The 23782-nt window shown below is 34.3% G+C and overlaps 1 protein-coding gene across 1 annotated transcript in view; it reads left to right on the top strand.

Moving 5' to 3' along the window:
• SAMSN1 (SAM domain, SH3 domain and nuclear localization signals 1) overlaps positions 1-23782 on the top strand; it is a 59760-nt gene that overhangs the window by 30814 nt on the left and 5164 nt on the right. Inside the window, exons 4-7 of the mRNA XM_070943584.1 lie at positions 5707-5839; positions 14166-14317; positions 15855-16061; positions 18460-18610. Coding sequence (XP_070799685.1) covers positions 5707-5839; positions 14166-14317; positions 15855-16061; positions 18460-18610 — 643 coding nt within the window. The remainder of the gene's footprint in view (positions 1-5706; positions 5840-14165; positions 14318-15854; positions 16062-18459; positions 18611-23782) is intronic.

The following is a 23782-nucleotide window of genomic DNA, read 5'->3' on the forward strand; positions in this document are numbered from 1 at the left end:
AAAGAGAAATCTCCTCAATCAATTAACATCAAAAACATTCACTCAGTATTATCAATGATACAAGAGAGTATGAACAAAACACAGGAATCAATTGCTGTTAACCATCAAGAAAGTAGGAAAAACCATGAGGATTTGAAAATGGACATAGGTGAAATTAAGGATAATCTAAAAAAAATGGATAATAAGATGGAGAAAATTCAACAAAATATTGCTAAAAATGAACAAAGGATCCAAAATATTGAAGATAAGATGGGCAAAGTAGAAAAAAAGATAGAAGAGTCAGAATGCGCTCAAACAATAATAAACAAAGAACTGGAAGATTCAATTTCATTTTTAGAAATGGAAAAGGCGTTATTTTACCTAAGATTTCAAAATATAGTGGAAAACAGAGAGGAAGATTTGAGAGATGTAATGGTGGGAATTCTGGCTGAAGCAACGTTAAAGAATAAAGAAGAAATTAATAAGGAAATCGATGAAATTTATAGAGTATTCACAAATTACGCCCAAAGAAACAGGTTACCAAAAGAGGTTCATATTAGATTTGTAAGGAAGTTGGTGAAAGAGGAAATATACAAAAAAATGAGAGAAAAACCAATTATATATAAGGGAAAAGAAATAATTACATTAAAACAAATACCAAGAAGAATAAGAGAAACAAGGAAAAATTATAACTTTCTGACAACAGAATTACACAAACATAAAATAATGTTCCGGTGGTTAACACCAGAGGGACTGCTTGTTTCATGGCAAGATACACTAGAGAAAGCACAGCAATTTTTTGATAGCAATTTTTTTCCTGAGGAAGAACAAGAATCTGAAACACAGCAAGAAATTGCAAATCAGGAGGACAAACCGAGAAAAATACAGCAAGAAGAAAGAAAAAGAGGGGAGAAAGAAAGAATGGAAAGAGAGGGAGCAAGGGATAAAATACAAATTACAGGAAAAAAACACTAGGAAAATAAGAACATCAAGAAAATAGAAATTTGAAATGGAGAAAGATTTAAAATTGATATCGATTAACATAAATGGACTAAACATTCCATCAAAGAGATCACGTATTTTTAGAAATTTACAAAAATTGAAGATAGATATTATAACATTACAAGAAGTTCATATTAAAAAACAACAACGTAGTTTATTAGAGAACAAAAGATTAGGAAAACTTTATACGGCACTAACAGAACAAAAAAAGAGAGGTATAGCAATGTACATCCGGAATCATATACAATCAAAGCAATTATTTGCAGATGAGGAGGGTAGGATGCTGATGGTTGAAATTGAAACAGAAAAGAAGAAGATATTACTAGTATCACTTTATGCACCAAATGGAACCCAAATTGATTATTTTAAAAAGATGCACAACAAAATTAAGGAACTGGAATACCAAAACATATGCATAATTGGAGATTTTAATGCAATTGTAAACATAGAGAAGGACTATAGGAGTTGTAAACATAATAAATCCAGGAAAAAAACACTTCCAGAAACATTTTATGATATAGTAGAAGAATTTCAATTACAAGATGCTTGGAGGGAACTCAATTATGATAAACAACAATACACATTCTATTCAAATCCACATCAATCGTGGTCCAGAACTGACATGGCTTGGATGACGGCAGAGCTTATAGCAGACATTAAACAAATAGAAATTACAACAAACACATGGGCTGATCATAGCCCCATTGAAGGGAACATGGAAGGGACACCAAAAGCGTAAAAGATGGATGATGGATAGAGATATTATAAATGACAAACAATATGTGGATATGATCCAAAAAGAATTGAAAATATTTCTACAAATTAATGTGAAAGAGCACACCAGTCTACAAAATCTATGGGACACAACCAAGGCATATATCAGAGGCTTAACAATTGCCTATACTGCACAAAAAAATAAAAACAAACAACAAATAAAACAAAATTTACAGACAATATTACATCAATATGAATTAGATCTACAGAAACAGCCATATAATCAAGAAATTAAGGAGAAAATAAATTTAATAAGGCATAAATTAAATTTGATCACAACAACAGAAATAGCAAGAAAAATAAAAATCGCTAAACAAAACCAATTTGAACATGCAAACAAAACTGGACGGTGGTTAGCATATAAATTGAAAATAGAAAAACAGAGGAATATTATAATACAGTTAAGAGATGTAGATGGTTGTTTATACCAGAATATTGAAGACAAAAAACGAATTGCAAAGGAATTTTTCAAAAACTTATACGCAAAGGAAGAGATTAGAGAAGAAAATATCATAGAATATTTAAATAAAATAAAGATTCAAGAATTAGAAGAAGAACATATAGAATTATTGAACAGACCAATCTCAATGTTAGAATTAATAGAAGCGAGAAAGAAACAAAAAAATAACAAGACACCGGGAACAGACGGTATACCGGCAGAGTTTTATAAGACATTCCAACAACCATTAGATGATATATTAATACAAGTTTTCAATGATGCATTAATGGAAGCTGAAATTCTGAAGTCATGGAATGAAACAATAATCACATTAATACCAAAACAAGATTCAGATCCCACGGAAATTAAAAATTATAGACCAATTTCTCTTCTCAATGTAGATTATAAACTATTCACATCAATTATAACACAGAGATTGAAAAACCTAGTCAAATACTATATACATCCTGATCAAAATGGTTTTATTCCTGGAAGACAAATTCATAACAATACAAGAACAATTATTGACACTCTGGAATTCTATGAGCAAAGATCGGAAAACCAGTTAGCTCTAATTTTCCTAGATGCGCAAAAAGCGTTTGATAATCTCAACTGGACATTTCTATTAGCACAATTAGAAAAAATGAAATTTGGAGAAAGATTTATAAAAATGATTAAAAAGATATACAACACCCAAACAGCAAAAATACAAATTAATGGAGATACAACTGAACAATTTGATATAAAGAAAGGAGTGAGACAAGGATGCCCATTATCTCCTATATTGTTTATATTAACATTGGAAATATTACTAGAAGAAATCAGGAAAGATGCAGAAATAACTGGACTAAAAATAAAAAATCAAGAATATAAACTGCAAGCCTTTGCGGATGATATAGTATTCATTTTAGATAAACCCATACAATCTGGACCAAAATTAATGATAAAAGTACAACAATATGGAGAAGTAGCGGGATTGAAAATTAATAAACAAAAAACTAAAATTATAACAAAGAATCTTAACAAGTATCAAAAAGAAGAATTGGAAAATATATTAGGGATACAAATAGCAAAGAAAGTTAAATACTTAGGAATATGGATTACAAACAAAATATCAACTTTGAAGGAAGACAATTATATTAAATTGGCTAAACAAATAGAAAAGGATTTGGAAAAATGGGCAAAACTCCAATTGTCTCTTTTAGGCAAAATCGCTACCATTAAAATGAATATTCTGCCAAGAGTGTTATACTTATTTAGGGTAATACCAGTAAACCCAGGAAGAACATATTTTAAAGATTTAGACAGAATGATATTAAAATTTATTTGGCAGGGAAAAAAAGCAAGAATCAAATTAAAACATCTACAAGACAAAAGAGAGAGGGGGGGAATGGGACTCCCTGATTGGCAGGGTTATTACAAAGCCTCAGCGTTAATATGGATAAAAGATTGGATCGAACTCAAAAACATAAGAACATTAATATTGGAAGGTTTTGACTTAACAAGAGGTTGGCATGCATATCTTTGGGGAGAGAAAATTACAAAACAAGAACAATTTCGCAAACATATTGTAAGAGATAATTTGCTTAAAATATGGAATGAAATCAGAAAATATCACTATGATAGGATTCCTAGGTGGACTTCCATAATGGAAGCACATATTTATCCAAATACAATAGATACAAATAAATTAAAAACATATAAGGACATCTTAAATGAAGAAGGAAAACTAAAAACAAGAGAAGAATTGAGAATGCAAAATGTGGAAATAGAGTGGTGGTCATATTTGCAATTAAAATCCAGATATAAATCTGATATGGAAAAAACTGGAATTAAAATGGAACCAAATCAGTTGGATAAAATTTTATTAGGCCCCAATGAGAAATTAATAACCAAAATTTATAATTTTCTATTGGAATATAAACTAGCAGAGGAAGTAGTTAAAGAGAATATGATCACATGGGCGACGAATTTTGGGTATGCAATAGAATTAAATAAGTGGGAAAATTTGTGGAAAAATATTAATAAATTAACATTATCTGTACCATACAAAGAAAATGCTTATAAATTGTTCTATAGGTGGCATCTACCACCGGCGCGAATTTCTAAAATGTTTCCCGGCACATCTCCACTATGTTGGAAATGTAAAGCGCACAAAGGGACATACTATCATATATGGTGGTCATGTCCCAAAGCTAAAAAATTCTGGAACAATATAAAAATGCAACTGGAACAAATAATAACTCAAAAGGTGCCATTAAAGCCAGAAACTTATTTATTAGGAATACCTACAACCAAATATGAAAAAGAAATAATATATTTAATAACACACATTTTGACTGCAGCAAGAATTATATACGCACAAAATTGGAAACAAGAAGAGGTCCCGACTCAAGAGAAATTAATATCCAAAATTATGGAATGCGCTGAGATGGATAAACTTACCAAGGAGATCCAAGGAAAAGAAGAATCTGAATATTATCTGGTCTGGCAAAAATGGTATAAATGGTTAGAGGGAAGTGAAAAAAAAGAGAAGAAGAAAGAAAGAAAAATTGAATAAAAGAAAAGATATCAATAGAGTAAAATAAATTTTTAAATCAAATGAAATTTAAGAAAGAGACACGAGATATCAATAAAATAATATCATTATATAAGGTGAGAGAAATATTGTATATTGAAGAATATAGGATATTGATATTGTAACAATTCAGATATTATAGGTAGATGTTATAAAGATGATGTTTGTTGTAAATTGTTTTACTTGCATTTATAAATGTATTATATGGTTTCTTAAATTATTAAAAATTAAAAAAAAATATTGATGTAACTGAACAACGTTAAATAAAGAGAGGTAAATATAAACGAAAAAAAAAATGCATGTTCACAAGTCCTTCATGCAGCATACTGTGGGAAAAATAAAGTAAGATTATATTCAATGATTTCCAATAGAAAATCTTAAATATACTAAGACTTTCATGCATAGAAACCAATTTGTTTTAAGATTTAAGAAAAAAAAATGGGTAGGCTTTATTTAGGAGTTAGTAATAGAGCTGTTAGTAATAGTAATTGACATTATACAAAGTTCTTGTGAAGCTATTGTTACACAATTATTTATCAAATGGTAAGTAATTACCATGTAAAGTCTTGATATTATAATGCTTCCTATAGAGCCAAGGTAACGCAGTGGTTAGAGTGCAGTACTGCAGGGTAATTCAGCTGACTGCTAGCTGCAGTTTGGCAGTTCAAATCTCACCAGTTTAAGGTTAACTCAGCCTTCCATCCTTCCAAGGTGGGTAAAATGAGGACCCAGATTGTTGGGGGCAATATGCTGACTGTAAACCACTTAGAGAGGGCTGTAAAAAAACACTATGAAGCAGTATATAAGTCTAAGTGCTATTGCTATTCCTTGCCTGAAAACAATTAATTAATAAAAATGCCTTATTAAAAAGTGGATATTGTGTAATGAAGAGCAACATCTAAAAGAAATATTATCTCTCTCTCTGATTCTCAAGAATGAAGGGGGGAAAAGTTTTTCTACTTCAAATAGGGACAGTGACCCTGGAGGAGAACCAATCACAGCTTCTATAAAGGCAAGTGACTCCATGGACAGCCTCTATAGTCTTAATAGCGGCCAAAGTTCTTCAAGTAAGTAAAAAATAATTATATAGAAAGTATATGTGCATATGTAGCTGACTGAAAATGTTAACCTTATTTAAATCACTTGCCTGAAAATAACACAATCCTTTTTTAGTCCAGAAATTGTAGATGATCAGCCTGGTAGAAAATTCTAGAAGTAAATATTCCAGTCTTTTCCATTCAAAAGTTATGTCCTCCAGGCAATCTATGTTTGTTTAGTGAATCTATAAATTAAAAAAAAGTTTGTATATTCTCTGCATATTAATAATAAAATATCAATGCATACTTGCTATTTTTGTATGCATATTACAGATTCACAATAAAAAATAAATATAGCAAATGTAGTACTTTGGAAATTCTTCAAATTGATTCACTACTATATTTTTTACAACAGTGTAAAGTATTAATAATATCACAAAAGGTGATCGATTTATTAGATCTACAATTAGCCAGGGGAAGATAGTTCCAAAAGTGAGAAAATGCATAATCTCTCAGTTGTGTCTGAACAATTAAAAATGAAGCACCATGTTCTTACAAAGCATATATACGATATATAAAGGACATTAACTACAGTAGTCCTCAACTTACCACTAGAATTTTGACCAGAATTTCCATTGCTAAGCAAGGCAATTATTAAGTCACGCCCAATTTTACAACCATATTTTCTATGATTATTAAACAAATCATTACAGCTGTTAAATGAATAGGGGATTTATTAAATGAATCCAGTACCCGCCATTGAATTTGCTCCTCGAACGCTCGCTAGGAAGGGTGGTAATCATATAATCCCATGATGATGCAACCATCATAAATAAATGACAGTTGCCAAGAACCCGAATCTTGATCATGTAAATATGGGGATGCTGCAACTATCATAAATGCAAGGATTGGCCATAAATCACTTTTCAATCTTGTTGAAACTTCAAACAGTTGCTAAATGAATAGCTATGCTGTAAATTGGGGATTACTTGTAAAAGGTTTCCAGGTAGCTATTTCAACAGTGAGAAACACTGCTAAGAAATTGAAGTTATATGAAACTTGGCAAGATTCAGAAAACCAAGAAAAAAAAATCTGTGCAAAAATGGCTAAATCGGCAATTCAGAACCCACAGATCTACAAATGAGCTCCTCAAAATTTTAGCTGACACTGGAGTTGTTGTCCAATCATCTGGAATACAATATTGCTTATACAGCAATATTTGGCCTGTAAGAGTTGTCAGAATCTTTACTCAATTGCATTACAAAAGTCATTGTTTAAAGTATGTCTGAATTAGTTTGAAATGTTTGGGAACAAAGTGCTTTTGACTGATGAAACACAAACTGTTGGCCACAATACAACACGGCACATTTGGAGAAAACGAAGTGAAGCATTTGAACACTTTAACAACAGAATAATCAGAGAAGCCATCGAGATAGAAAAACGTCCACACAGCATGAATAAACGAGATGACACCTCCCGCCTATCAGCCATTTGGAAACCTGCCCTTATTGACAAAGGGGCCCCTACACAAAGAATGACACCAGACCCACACTCACGAGAGCCACACAGGATGTAACCACCACACATCCACGCAGAAAGCAGACTCAAACCCACACTGAGGATGACCAGAAGCCAGACCACAGCTGCATCATTAGCCCCTTTAAACCCCTCCAATCCATACATGAAGCAGACTGACACCCACCATGAAGAGGTAGCACAGCCACGAACACGAAGCCAAACAACAGCAACGTAGCTCACCAGCTCAAATCCCCCTACTACTCAGACTAACCCGAGCACAACCAAGCCCCCACCTAAACAGAACACACACCCATCCAATCAGAGCACAGCCAAACCCCCAACCAATCAGAACACACCTCCACCCAATCAGAACACAGCCAAGCTCCCACCCAATCAGTTCACACCCCCACTGGTAGTTAAAAGGAAGAAACAGCTGCGATCACCCATTGCTCCTAGAAGCACGAAGCCGAAAACACCAGCCTGAAGATGACGAATGAGACTTCGTCGAAACGTTGCCAAGACACTTCAAATTTTATGCGGGAGAAAACCCGAATAACCAAAGACCTACATACAAACACCCGCGAAAACCTCAGAAAACATATATATATATATATATATATATATATATATATATATATATATATATATATATATATATATATATATATATATATATATATATAATATATAGACCAGGTGTCTCAATAGAAAAACACTATATAATATCTATATTTCTATATCTATATCTATATCTATATCTATATCTATCTATCTATCTATCTATCTATCTATCTATCTATACACACACACACACACACACACACACTTTTACGCTGTTAGTCTGTTTCATAAAGTTGCCTTTTTGTTTTTGTTTTTTAAAAAGAAACCTAAATAATTCTTTATTCTAAAGCAGAATTGTTCACTGACATACCAATTCAATTTTCATGCTCTAGGTCTAGGTCAATCATATTTTCAAATAAACATGGTTTCTTCCTGTTGAAGTGCTCAAATACAGGATAATATTTTGCAGATGTTTATCTTTCTAATAATTTTAACAGGGAGCTCTAAGGGTTTGCATGAAACAGAAAACGTATTTTATTTCAAATGGGGAAAAAAATACACCCTTTGTATTTTGGAATTCTGTTGTACTATAAAGGTTGATCTACTGTACAGTTTGGCAGACCTGAAATCCAGACCATTCAGTTTCTTTTGAGTTGTGGATAAAACAGAATGTGCCAGCAATACCTTTTCCTTATCTCACTTTAGGCTATTGCTGATACTGTAGCTTTTAAGCATAACATACCCATCTGTCCCACCCACCTCTCCAATCTTCCCAATTCATTTCTTTTTCTGTCTTTTAGCCATCATTGCTGTTGGTGTCCTGGGCTTCAAGTGTAGCCTATACTGTTCTGACCTAGGCTTCCCCAGCAGCATGAAGCCGAGTTCTCGTCCCGATAAACCCCTTTTATTTAATTTACAGTGAATTCCTCTCCAGCAAAGTCTTTCCTCTCCCGTAGTCTTTCAAGATAGTTCACAATTACCGACCTTTATCAGGCTTGGAGAGTGGCCAGGCTGTTATCTTTCAGATGCTGCAATACTTGGCAAGAATGCAGTAATGAACTAATTATCTCCTGCAAACTCCACTCCCTTTTGCTCCTCTTTTATTCCCTCTGGAAAGGGCCATTCATCGTCCACCTGTGGCCTTACTCCCAAGTTGACTCTTGTTCTTTCGCTGTTCCCTTCATCTGGCAACTATGCACATGTGTACACTGGGAACAGGCTCCAGCTGTTCATCTGCCTCACTGATGTCTGACTCCAAAGGCAGCTGATAACTGGCATATGGCTCTGGCCTGCTCTCTGCCTCTGATGCAGAGCCCTCATCAGAGCCTTCCCCAGATTCCAGGACTGGCTCATGTTCCTCCCCAACCTCCTCACTGTCTGAATCTGCTGCCAGATCCGCTGGCTGCTGGTGGGCCACAACATATACAATCAGTCCATCCATTTCCCAATTTTATGGGTATCCATCTGCTACCACCATGCCTCCTCCTGCCAATACTCTTGTTGATATTTGCTATTGTTGTGTCTAGATTAAGTGTCCTTCTATGAGTGCCTAGGCCAAACAATTAAACCAAAATCAACCATGGTTAATGCATGGAATGTTTTTACATCTCTCTTTTTGCATTTCTAGTGAGCTCATCACATTACTAAACATATCTTAAAATTAACCGTGTGGATACCTCTGAAAAGTTGAATTTCTAGGGCTTCTAAACATATTTCTCTCCTTAGTAGATTTTCTGCAATTAAAAAAAGACAGAGTAAAACAGTTCTAAGAAATCATTGGAAGGTTACAAATGAAAAGTGAGATTGCCTGAATTGTATTAATACTATGAAATGGGGTACTGAAGAATTAAACCACCATAAAGTTTGTGTAAACATTTGTATTTCATTATTAAACATTATGGTTGCCAAGTGTCCACTAACTGAGCGGACAGTCCGCTTTTTTCACATTATGTTCACTATTTTTTTTCACAAAATAGTGGACATTTTTTTTATTCGAAAGCTTTATGATGAAATGGTATGTAATCTAAAGCTGTACAGTCTAAGAGAATAAGGATAAGAGAATCGTGTTTTGTCCTTTTTTTCATAAGTTAGAATGAGACAAAGATCGAATGTCCATTGAACTCGATTCTCCAAAAAAATTAATGATGAGATTAAAATAAAAATATATTATAAAATTATGTACAGTTCACATTTTTAAAATATATTGTAGCTTGTGTCGACTGACCTAAAATGGCATCGAGTGATGAGAGTGACAGCAGCGAGATTTCAAATTCTTTAAAACGAAAGAGAGAAGTGTGCAAATACACCAAAGACTGGGAAGCTACTTTTGCATGGATTACCAACAATGAAACCAACAGAACAAATACAACGGCCTACTGTAAATTGCGTCAGAAATCGTTCACAATTGAATATAATGGTATAAAAGCTGTCACACAGCATGCAAGCACAAAAAATCATTTAGATAAGAAGAAAATAGCTTCCAGCAACAAGCGAATCAATTCGTTTTTCATTGTTAAAGACTCCTCTTTCAGTGAGAAAGTGACTGTAGCTGAAATGGCTGAAACTTACTATGGGATCAAACACCATATTTCTTTCTTGGCTCAAGATTGTGGTATTAAGTTAATGAAGCAAATTTTTGATGATTCAGAAATTGTAAAAAAGATGTCTTGTGGAAGAACCAAATCATCAGCTATTGTCAATGAGGTTTTGTATCCTTTTTCTATTGAGTTGGTTCTCAATGATCTTAAAACTGGAATTCCATTTTCTCTCTCTACTGACGCATCAAACAAAGGAAATCGCAAAATGTATCCCGTTGTTGCACAATATTTTATTTGTGAAGAAGGACTATGTGTGAAAATTTTAGACTTTTATGAGGATTCTTTCGAAGATTCTACATCAATAAAAAATCAGCTGTGTCGAGTTCTTAATGATAACGAATTGGAAATAAATAATGTTTCAGCTTACTCAGCAGATAATGCATCGGTCAATTATGGAGTGAACAAATCTGTTTACCAAAAATTATTGCTGGAAAATGACAATATTGTAGCTGCTCATTGCAATAATCACATTTTACACAACAGCGCAAAAAATGCATTAAAGCAGTTATCTTTTGATATCAAAAATGTAGTGCTGAAGGTTTTTGCCGAATTTTCAAATTCTGCGAAGAAACGAGAAGAGTTGAAATCATTTTTTGAGTTTTGTGAGCCAGAATTTCATGAAGTTTTGCGCCATGTTCCAACACATTGGTTAAGTTTGTTTAAAGCGGTCGAAAGACTTCTTTTAAACTGGATACCTCTAAAATCGTATTTTATTTCTCTTGGATCTGATGAGTGCCATAAAGTTATCTGGAACCTTATTTCGGATCAGGAAAATGAACTTGCAAAGGACGATGAACCAACAATTTCAGAATTGTCTTTATATTTCACGCACTTCTTCATGTCAATAATGCAAGACACCCTACTGAAGCTGGAAAGCAAGAAAATTCTTGGATGTGATCTTCACATTATCATGTGTAAGCTGCGTGATTCTTTGCAAAAAAAAATACGATGAGCAGTTTTTTGGAATGAAAGTTTTATTTGCCTTACGTAAAAAACATTTGCCTGAGAATGCCGTGCAAAAGTTCAAGAAAGAAGCCATCAACGTGTATCAAAGAGCCATTGCGTACCTAGAAAAGTGGTATAATTTCACCGATTCAGTATATGAGACGCTAAGTTGTTGCAATCTAATTGATCGCAATAATCCTCCAACTTTAGAAGAAATGACAAACATCTGGTTATTATCACCATGGCGAGAAGAACTTCCACCCAACACTCTCTTCGATGAAATTTCTGCCTTAGAAGAAGCTTATGTTCATCTGCAGGGCGATTCATCCCTTGATAAGTTGACGTACTTTTTCAAGAAAGAGCCAGCTCCGAGTTTACTGAAACTGTTCCAGTATTGTGCATCAATTTCGGTATCAAATGCAAACATTGAACGAATTTTCAGCGTCATGGGAAATTTGTGGACTGACGAACGTAACTGACTGCTTGTACCATCAGTTCGAAGTGAACTTTGTATATTTTTTAATATTTCTCAATGTTGTACTGAAATTAAAGAATTATTCCTTAAATACAAAGAATTGATCAAAGCTGCACAGTCAAATAAAAAATAGACACGACAGCAAAGTAAAATGTAATTTAATATTTTACATATTATTATAATATATTTGATGTTTTGAATTTTAAGTAGTTTTGAAGTGATTATTTTAATACGTGTTAAAATATTTGTAAGAAAATATATAATTTAATTGTAATTTTTTTAAATTTTTTTATTACTTAACCCCTCCCCCCGCTTGTCCACTATTTTTTGGAAGCAGACCTGGCAACCCTAACATTATGAGATATCTTATAGCTGTATATATATAATGCTAGTACATGGAGGCATTTGTCCAATATGTTTCTTAGATGAATTTAATTTCCCTATTTGGCTTTAATTCAGAACAAGGTTCACTGTAACCAGATGCATCTAATATTCATCTGCTATTAAAACTCTCATGCCTATTTGTCTATTGATAACCTTCAATTGTGCAAAATCGTGCATCATAGGATAACAATTGTTGAACCAAGGTACCTGACATTGGCTAATTTATAGAATGCATCCAAAATGGAGAACACATTACTCTATTCCTATTAAAGTTTGGCAAAGTTGTAAACACTTTACTGCTATACACTTTCCAGAAATCTGTAGATTGCATGGCATAAGAGAAGTTAGGACGAACATATTCCCACTCTCTTTCTTATTTCCCTCTGACCCATCACTCAATTGGCTGGTAGCAAGGCCCAATGGGCAAGTGGTGATTGATTGTTTTGGAACTAAGGCCAAAACTTAAAATACCTTAACAGCAGTGAGCAGCAAGAGAAGGACAAGGGAGTATCTCAGATGTCTGCTGGTAAGTTAGGATTGGCTGAGGGGCATCAGCAGTCAAAGGATGAATGATCATCTCTCTGAAGGGAGGGGACCTTTGGAGATATGCCAGGATGAGGAACAAGGATGGTCCATTGATCCTTTTGTTCCCCCTACCCCAAGCAAACTGGTAGGCAGTTCAGCATGTCAACCAAGGAGGCGGCTTCAAGAAGTTTCTCCTGAGCGTTGTGAGAAGAGGGGAAACAGTGCCAGCCTATATTATATATGAAAAGTAGGATGACCCAATGGGTGATTTAGTTTCTTTTAAAATCCTGTTCTCACAAAAAATGCATAGGTTTATTTTATCATTGCCCTACTTCTGAATTTAATTCCTGTTGCCCAAGTTCATTTCTTTGTAGAGTTTTTAGAAACATCATGATCTAGCAAGTCTATTTAGACTTCTCCCAGATATATTTAAGCAAACTTATCAGGCATAATTATTTGCTTGTTATGTATGCTGCTTTGGAGAAAATATATTCACAGTATCACTGCTATCAAAAGAGCATTTGAGTAGTAATATTCTACTAATTCTACTACAATTAAATGTGCTGAAGCAAGACTCTTCAGCTCTGACCAAAAATAGAACCTTAGAAACTAAAACTTTCATTCTGCTGTGCATCCCAGTCCTTGTGTCTAAAAGTGTATTCATTAACATGTACAATAAAAATTCATTCTCATATGCCTGAATTTAGAAGAAATATTCAATGGCTGATTGCTTAAATAATATATTATATTATATATATATTATTAGTTTTTAGCCTTGAGGAAGATCTACACTCTAGTCTTCAGATCACTTTTTGCCAATTCAGACTTTAATGACATTTGTGTTTTTGATTTGTGGATTTTGAGGGCCACATTGTTCATCTATTAACATAGCCTCAGAAATAATTAGTCTGAAATATGTGTGAATAAATTATGGGAAATGATTTAGCCAAACTTAAGTAGTACTAAGTCTCATAAATTCAATAGAACTATTCCAATGCTAATTTTAGTAAATTATACTCACTTTCCTGAAGCATTCAAATTATCTGAGTTGGGAAAAAAACCCAGGCTCTCCTATTCATTGTAAAAAAAAAAGCTTATTGGCTTGGCAGATGAATATTAACACTGGTGATATCATAGTAAACATGTGGCATATAGAGGCAGGAATAGAACTTGCAGACTGTCTCTATAGTAGGCAGCTCCCTCAGTTTACCCCAAAATAGGCTGACTCTATCTGTAGTAGAGATGTTTATATATAATTCTATCTCTTCAAAGTTTTCTTTGGAGTAGTTTGATTTCACATGGTCCCCATCTTAGAGATTACACAAAAATTAATCATTTTTATTGCTTCCAGGTGGTGTAACTTGTTGTTCAGATGGAACAAGCAACAGAGACAGTCTAAGGTTTGATGAAGAAATAAGTTATGTTGGACCATTCTGTGGCAGAGCCAGAGTACACACAGACTTCACTCCCAGTCCTTACGATTCAGACTCTCTAAAAATCAAGGCAAGATTTCTTCATTCTATACATATATTAATGACTTTGTGCTTTAAGTTTGCATAGCTCTATTTACTAATTCTGTTGTAGTTTCTTTGCTAGGATCTGCTCACAGATGATTCCAAAGACACTGCTATATAATATTACTTCACCTACAGCTGTAAAAGCAGTAGGGGGTGTTTCACTTTTCCATACAGTATTAACAAAAACAAGATGATGCTTGTGTTTGTGTCACCAGCAAAGAAAAGTGTGAATAAGAGTTTCACTCCTCAGTAGAAATAACAAAGTAATAACTTTAACCTGGGGAAAAGAGACTTCTGCCTAAATTACATTTCCCCCCCCTAAGCTTATCAGTGATATGAAACTGGCTGAAGGGAAAACTCACAGGCACTCCAAAAGTGTAATAATTTAATTTAAGTGTTTTCAAGTATGGGATAAACTCATGTCTTGGATCAAGTCAAAACCAATATAATGTGCTAACTCAACTACTTTGGACTGCATTCAAAACCATTTTTAATTGTACATGGAGATGGCAATTCTCTTTTTCTGCTTAGTCTTCCACCAATCTCTTTTCTCACCTATCTAGGGTTGTACATATTATTTTGACCTTGAAGTAGCCACCCAGATGTTTCCACCCTGAATCAAAATGTGTATTTCTAAAGTTTTGCTTCTAAGTTGATCCAAAATTTTATAAATCTGAGTTTTTTCAGTGTTTCAGCTATTTCAAAGACTGCAATTGGACTACTGTTTTTATGACTTTTCCTCCAAATTTATCTAACCCTCATAACAGCATTATAATTACTATTGGCTTAATCTGTATTGGATAATGTAGGAGTGAAATGTTGATATCAAAGGGGGTGGGAGAAGATTGGTATTCATACTTGAATGTCTGCCTGTGTGGTAAGTTACTGATTGGATTGTTGTCCAATTCTTTTCCACTGGGAAAGTTAAAGTTGATGTGTGTGAATAGGCTGTATATCATACACTTTATTTGCAGGCAGTTAATTCAAATGTGTGCACTATTGTGAGTTGTGCATTGTATTACTAATGTTGACTATGGAAAATGCAAAGCTTATAACAGAGCATTGGGTTTTTTGTTTTAGCTGCAGTCCTTCCACTGCATGAAAATTATAGCATCCTGAAGAAGTTATGCTTCTTGCTGCTTTTAAAATGCAGGGTCTATGTTCTTTTCAGTTAATTTATTAATTTCTATTTAATTATGAATTTTGTAGTCATTCATGCTCTTGTGCTTTAATTATGTTGAACTTTCAGGGTACATTTTAACATGAAACAAATCTATCTGTCTGTCTATCTATCTATCTATCTATCTATCTATCTATCTATCTATCTATCTACCTAATTTCTTAACTACCCATCTCTTAAAAATAGAAAATATACATTAAGTATTGAGTTGCATGTTCACTTTCTTTAAAGTAATATACTTCTTTCAATAGAAAAAGCTCAGCCATATTAATCAGCAATCATCTGTTATTTCATTATATTATTCTTTATTTTCTATTCTATTTTCCTCTCGGTCTTCTTATAGAAAGGAGATATAATTGACATCATCTGTAAAACCCCAATGGGCATGTGGACTGGACTGCTAAACAACAAGGTTGGAAACTTCAAATTTATTTACGTGGATCTGATTATAGAAGAGGAATCTGCACCCAGAAAGATAAAACCTCGCAAGAAAAGTAAAAGGGCCAAGCCTAATTCTCTTCAGGAATTCTTGGAGCAAATCCATCTCCAGGTTAGCTAAAACTGGAAATGTGTGCACTTGAGCTATTCTTCATTTTAGTTTTGTTTCCCAGCTCTAAATTGCTGCTTACGTCCATGGCTTGCTTTAGACTAATATAGCATTTCTCCCCTTTGGGGATTACTTTGTTTCAAATTAAATTGGAATTCGTCTTTGGATTTTATTCAGTTTGATTGTTATGTAAATAACAAGGTAGCATTAGTCTGGTTTCTACATGCTAATTTTCCCCAAAATTTTTGATTCTACCAAATAAGGATCTATCCCTTATTTATATCTGCTAATCATCTTTGCATCCTTCACCAATTCTCAATCTTTTATCATAATAAAATCAATCATGTTTTTCAGTCATTCATTTTCCATATGCACACATAGTTAATTTTAAACTTAAATACATGAAATCCGGGTGAGATCATCCGTCACCATGGATTCAGGTATCTGCCATATACCAGTGATACCTAACTCGATACTCAAGTTCCACTGCTTGTGACCCAAGTGACGCCGTTGCTGCCCTGTTGCGGTGCCTGGAAGCTGTGGAGGCCTGGATAGAGGACAACAGGCTTTGACTGGCAAGATCAAATGGCTTTGGGTGCATGGGGTCCCAATATCTGGGACTTTGTTATCTTTGACTCTGGATGGGTAGCACTACTCCGGATAGATCCAGTCTGCAACTTGGGGGTTCTCCTGGATTCACAACCCTGGCCTAAACAGCAGGTGGCATTTGTGGCTAGGAGAGCTTTTGCAAAACTTCAGGTTGTGCACCAGTTTCAGCCTTTTCTGCATCATGAATCCCTGTGCTCAGTCATTCAGGCTCTAGTCATCTCACAGGCGGCTTATTGTAATGCGCTCTACATGGGGCTACCCTTGACCAGCATTCAGAAGCTACAGCTGGGGCAGAGTGTGGTGGCACGGACAGTTCTAGAGACCAAAGAATTGCCCATGTAATACAATTGCTCTGCAAGCGGCATTAATTACCAGTCTGCTTCCAGATGCAATTCAAGGTGTTGGTAATAATCTTTAAAGTCCTTCATAGCATGGATCCAGGCTACTTGAGAGACATCTCATCCCACTGGGATTGGCCAATTTCACCCTTGCTGGCAGAAAAGGCATGTTGTGGGACCTGTCAGCCTAATTATTCTGGCTAGTGGGGTCCAGGAGAAGGGCCTTTTCTGCCATTGTATCTGCCCTCTGGAACATCTTGCCCCCAGTGTGAGGTTGATCCTAACCCTTCTGACCTTTCATAAGGGCCTAAAGACCTGGCTCTGCCCGTTAGCTTGAGGCCCAAGCATCAGAGTGGAGGTGGTTGATCAAATAATAACATAGCCCCCCTCCTCCCATAGTGTTTGTGGGTATTAGTATATATATTGTGATTAATATTTATATGTATTTATATGTTATGGTGTAGACATATGCATATGTATATATACATATGTATGTATATAGCATATCTATATGTGTGTTATGTATGTATACACTTTGGAGAACAGGCAACAGAATTTCATCTTTAATGTGTGCCAGAGTGCCCACACAAAAAAATGACAATAAAGCTTATCTTATATATTATTAGGGTGAGAGGGTGAGAGGAAGTGGGATCTGTTGTTAATAGTCTGTCTGTCTGTCTGTCTGCATATGCAACTATCACCAATCTCTGGATTTCTGCTGTCATATATACCCACATAATCTAGATAATATGAATTCCTATGTCTTGATATATATTTTAATTCTGTCATTCGTAACTATACCTATACTTTCAATTTCTTGCATGTCATCATTATTTCCACTCTAGAAAAACATCTTCATTCGAGTATATCCATTTTTTTCTCTTATTTTTACAATCAGTCTACATTTTTATTTTCTTTCCTGTCATTTCACTTGATAATTTACATTATTTACCATATATTCTCTTACATTCTAAGTCTAAGTTTCCATATGCTGTAGTCAACAATAAATGGCCCTATAGATATTTACCTTTAAAATCAATTAAACTTTCACATAGCTCTTTAATAACATATAGAAGGTATAGAGTAAGTTACTAGCCTTAGTCATATTTGTGCTATTTATACTTGGGACAATACTGATGGGTTTTTGAAACATTTTGTCACAACTTCAATGAATTTTATTTCAAGAATGATCATGTTTTGTGTTCAGATTAGGATGTACTCTTTTAGTGATCATTTGTTCAGTGATTGAAATTATGAGGCACTGAACTAATGGTAGTTACGATCAGTCCCGAAACTTATGGCCATTGCCATATCCCTGTGATAACATTACCAAAATTCATGTACTTGGCAACACCTGTCTCCCTCACTTCTATCTGCCCTTTGGCCATCTTGCATTTCCTGAAAGTAAATGTCAATCTTTATTACAATTGAAATTTTAAATGTTTTCCCTCTAGGACTATTTATCAACCCTTTTGCTAAATGGCTATCAGACATTAGAAGATTTGAAAGATCTACATGAAAAGCATTTAATTGAACTCAACATCAAAGATCCAGAAGACAGGACGAGGCTACTTTTAGCTATTGAGAATCTGCAGGACTCTGAAAGTATGTGCTACATTTCTGTAAAATAATAATAATGGTGAAAGTTGGATATACTACACAATTATGGATGTGCCCCAGAAGGCTTTAATATATTGCACAATCTGTTTACCATTTTTTTAAGGGTGAAAGAAACCATAAAAATATTTTTAAAATATGCAAACGGTGGTGTAAATCACTTAAATAATGTAAAGAATATACAAATATCACTGTAAAGATCAAGTCCATTTTTCACTGGCATCAATGACAAATTTCTTCTTTATTTTAATTGAACTATCCTGTGACTTGCTAAAGTTATCTTAAGGATGAAAGAATAGCTTCCTATTATTCATTGGAAATGGTAAAGGAATATGTATTTCTCAACAATACTATGAAGTATCATATGAGAGTATACACTCCCAGAGTTACCCTGATTGCCCATCACAGGCATGGGATGCACTGCTGATGGAAATGGCACATTTGCTCCAATATTTTTATTTAAAAAAACATACAGATATCCATAATCAGGACAATGTCAATGTTCTATTGAAGATAAGTCACTTAGAGTGGAAGATATCCAATGAGCTGCTAGGGAAGAATAGAAGATAAGTATATGTAACACAGGTGTTTATAAAATAGCTGAATTAAAACTGAAAGGACATTCAGTTGCTGATTACCCAAAGACAATAGGAAAGTTTGATGCTATAAAATATGTATATAATCATAATGTTGAGCTAAGGCAACTTTAATTTTATCAGCATAGAAATGTCAAGATGAATATTTATACCTTGAGAATCAGCAAACTGAAATCGGCTGGAATATGTCACTTAACAGCAGAGAGCCATCAAATTCTCTATGTAAAGAAAATCATAGAAGAAAGGGAATAGCCATTGTTATTAACAGAATTGGGTCAAAGGTAGTGCTCATATGCAACACCAACAATATTTGCATGATCTTAGGGTATAGATGGGCATTTTTTAATTTAAAAATTACATTTTTTTCATGCAAAAATGAGTATATAATGCTTAAAATTTTGCAACTAAATATTTTAGACTTTATGTAGATTTCAGCCATATGTGGAGTGAGAGCTGCCATTCTTGGGGTCTGAAGAATGGGCCCATGTAACACCCTTGCTCCACAAGCTACATTGGCTTGCAGTCTGCTTCCGAGTGCAATTCAAGATGGTGGTAATCACCTTTAAAGCTCTTCATGGCATAGGTCCAGGCTACTTGAAGGATCATCTCATGCCACTAGGATTGGCCTGTCCCACCCGTGCTGGCAGAGGAGGCATGCTGTAGGCCCTATCAGCTTGATTATTCTGGGCATATAATGCTTACAGTTTTGCAAATAAAACTTTAATGTTTTATGAAGATTTCAGCCATACATGGAATGAGAGCTGCCAAATATACACTGAAGTAATAACCAGTTTTAATTTCCTAGGCTGCAAAATTTACAGGGATAATATTTATGGTCATGAAATAAAGTGATGACTGGTGCTTGAGGGAAGGACATTAGTTTGGTATAATTCTCCAGGAACTTCTAGATTGAAAAGTCAGTTTGTCTTGTTGGTGTTTATTTCTAAACTTCCTGGAGCTGGAATTCTGATGGCTATTATTTCATCAGAAGATTGTAGCCTTAAAGCCCCTGGGCAAAATCTTGCATCAGAGATATGTATGTTTTATGTTCTTCTGCTGACATTGTACATGTAGCAGGAGACTTGTATTCAGATTTTAAAAAATGAAGTCCTCAGTGGCAAAGTGGCCTCCAGATTCCTATAGAATAGTAGTTCTTCTACTTTATAAATTAGTAACGGAGCCTGACATTTTATAAATAAATAAACAAGGTAATGGAGATGACTAGAAAAGAAAAGTATGTGAAGATGCATAATAGGTTGTTTACTGAATTAATTGTAATGAAAGAAAGGCAAGCCAATGTATTCCTGGGGTTAACATTTAGCAGAATAACTAATTCTGCATGACCTTTGCAAAATCACAGCACTGAAGTCAAATCAAGTGGAAAATTGGGTTGAAATCCTGGACATCTTTGGTGTAACTAAATATTGCATTTGAAATCAACTTTCCAAGGTCAATATTTATAATTCTGCCTGCTAAAAATGATTGTTCTAATTAAAATTGATTATGTGTACTGCTTACGAATCAGAAGCATAATTTTATAAGAGGGCTAGTTATCAGCTAGAAAAAAAATACTGAAAAAAATACTGAAATACTCAGAATTAAGCTTAGCCTTCCCCTCAATATATAAATGATCATTTCTATAAAACTGGATAGGACAGAGTTCTCAAAAATTTGGAGCCTTATGTTTGTTTTGCTTGAAAAAGAATTTGCAATGTTTGATTGACATATGGTCTAATTATGATATGGATTTTCTCTGTTCCAAAAGTTTAGACTCTTGGATTTCATTCATTTCACTGCAGAGATAACACATTCATATAACCGATCACTTTAATACTGATTATATCCAAAATAAATGACAAAAACTAAGAGAAATAAATATTTGTATTATTAAAAATAAAGGTTTTTCCATAGTAAGTAATATTATATTCATAAAGCTTTTAAAACTAATACATTAAAATAAAATGTGGTTCTAAACTAATACATTAGCATAAATGTGTCTCCAGGCTTCGACTGGAATTCATTTTAAAATGTCTAACAGTGAACCCAACTAGGGAAGCATATTTTTGCAAATTCTAGTGATTCAGTCAAGCAGAGCTTCTGATATCCATGACAATGTTTTTGCACATGTCCTACTGAAATTCATGGCACTTCACTAATAAAATTTACTAACTAATTCTATGTAAAAACCTTTCACCTTCTGCAGGAAAAATGGTTTATCTAGGACATTTATGCATGCTTCATGAAATGCATACTGTCATCATTTTTATATCGTCCATAATTGTAAATTTGCATACTAAACAATGCCAAAACAAGTGAATCACCTTATAGTATATCGCATATATATCACATCTGCAATCACAACAAGATCATAGACCTATTTAGATAAGCTGTAAGGGACCCTGAGTTTTTAGAGCTTTGTTGGAGTCCAGAAAGGCTGCAGCAATTATACTTACATATAAGAATAAGCCAGGAAATTACAGATTTAAGGAGAAAAATAAGTTTCAAGGGTAAACCAAGGGTAAAAAAATGCATACAATGAATATTTATAATAAAGGTCTGTCAGAATATATATATCAGCTTTATATTGCTTCAATATCCTCATCCTAATCCTACAGACTAAAGTAGTACAGAATATACATGTCAAAATGATGCATATCATAGGCTCTGCTAGCACTATCTTACATAACTCTGACCAAAAGCCATTTATCTTTTATGAAACTGTTTTACTTTAGGGAAATTACATGACGTCTACAAATTGATAAAATAGTATATTCTGCTGATTCAGCGACAATTAGTAGTGATTTTTTTTTTTTTTAAGGAAACTGATTTCTGCATCCTGTGCCTTTAACTAATATTTTACAGATTAAAACTGACATTTGTCATTTGTGGTAAAATGCTTTAAATCAAAATAAACATTCAGTTAGGAAGCCATATGAAAAGATTAATGTGTCACATCTTTGAGAAATGCAGTCTTGCGGTAGAAAGGTCCACACTGTAGCCTGAGAGCACAATTGATTCACAGAGAATTGGATCATATTGGCCAACTGGTTGTTACCTCCCTCCTGACAGTGATTCCCAGTGACAGTGATAGTCACTTCTCTCAGCCCAATTCACCATCAGGCTCTGTGACAAGCAGGTTAAAAAATAGAACTCTTTGTCACATCGTACATTGATAGCTTTCTTATAAGAACAACAGTAAGCATACTGGGAAACAAGCAGACGGTACAACCATGCAGGACAAGCCTTGGAAACAATAATAGTCTCACTTGAGATAGTATCATTATACTTTGCTCTGATTAGTATTGCTTATCCCTAGCCTTTCTTGGGGGGAGGGTGTTTCCTCTATTTAGTAGAGGAATTCCTTTCAAAAGTGGTAAATATACCTTTGGAATAACTACCCTGTTTTCTCCAAAATAAGACATCCCCTGATAATAAGCCCAGTCAGGCTTTTGAGCGCATGGCAATAAGGCCAAGCGCTTATTTCAGGGTTCAAAAAAAATATAAGCCAGGGTCTTATTTTCAGGAAAACATGATATTTAGGGATAAACTTGAATTGCAGGCTATAGTAGTTTTATACTACATTTAAAACATTTTTAAAATGTTTTAAAAATTTTAAAATGTTTTAAGAGCCTGAGTGGTGTAGGAGGTTAATGCCTCCTACTAAGGCAGCATTTAACATCCAGCTGCCTGCAATCACTGAGAGTTCAATTCTCACCAGGCTCAAGGTCGACTCAGCCTTCCATCCTTTCTAAGGTGGGTAAAATGAGGACCCGGTTTGTGGGGGCAATAAGCTGACTTTGTATAAAATATACAAAAGTATGAAGGCTATTGCTTAATGCATTGTAAGCCGCCCTGAGTCTCCGGAGAAAGGCGGCATATAAAAATAAATAAATAAAAAATAAATAAATTTTTTTAGCTAAGGTAAACTTTAAAGTTATTGGTGAGCTTCACTTTCTAGGATTCTTGATCAGAGGTTCTCCCTGCAATGTTTGAAAATACTGTAGGTATATCTGAGACATCGATCTTCAAATCAGTCTAAGTTTTGCATTCCAGGCTTTGCAACAAGATGGTTCTTCATCTTTATTTTTTCATTCATGAATTAAAAATGCAATACGTTCATTATTTAGATAATTTTTAAATAATCATACTGCAAAATTATTTTAATATTTAAATAATTACTATTTAATAATGTAATGGCTGCATTAATATTCATAAAATAATAATACAAACTGAAGTGGTTCGGGAATAACGAGAGACACAACCAAGCAAGTGACAACAGCTCTTTAATATACAGTGAGACTTCAGCAAAAACTCAGAGGCTGCAGCCCTCCTTATATACAATTCCGGAGGGACTGTCAGCCAATCAGAAACGAAGGCAGGTTTGAAACTCCCGCTCAAAAGTATCAATACATAACACCCCTCCCTTCCCAGAAAGCACTAACATTCAAAAATTTACATATGTACACACAAAATCTCGCAGGTGCCTAGGATGAGTTCTCGCTCTAGTTGACCTGCGCAGTTCAGTGTTTGGTGGGGCGTCGAGCTGGTCGGAGGGACTCTCTGT

The sequence above is a fragment of the Pituophis catenifer genome, unplaced genomic scaffold (genome assembly GCF_029215685.1).
Source record: "Pituophis catenifer annectens isolate HBS135680 unplaced genomic scaffold, rPitCat1.0.hap2 SCAF_4, whole genome shotgun sequence".
Taxonomy (NCBI): Eukaryota; Metazoa; Chordata; class Lepidosauria; order Squamata; family Colubridae; genus Pituophis; species Pituophis catenifer.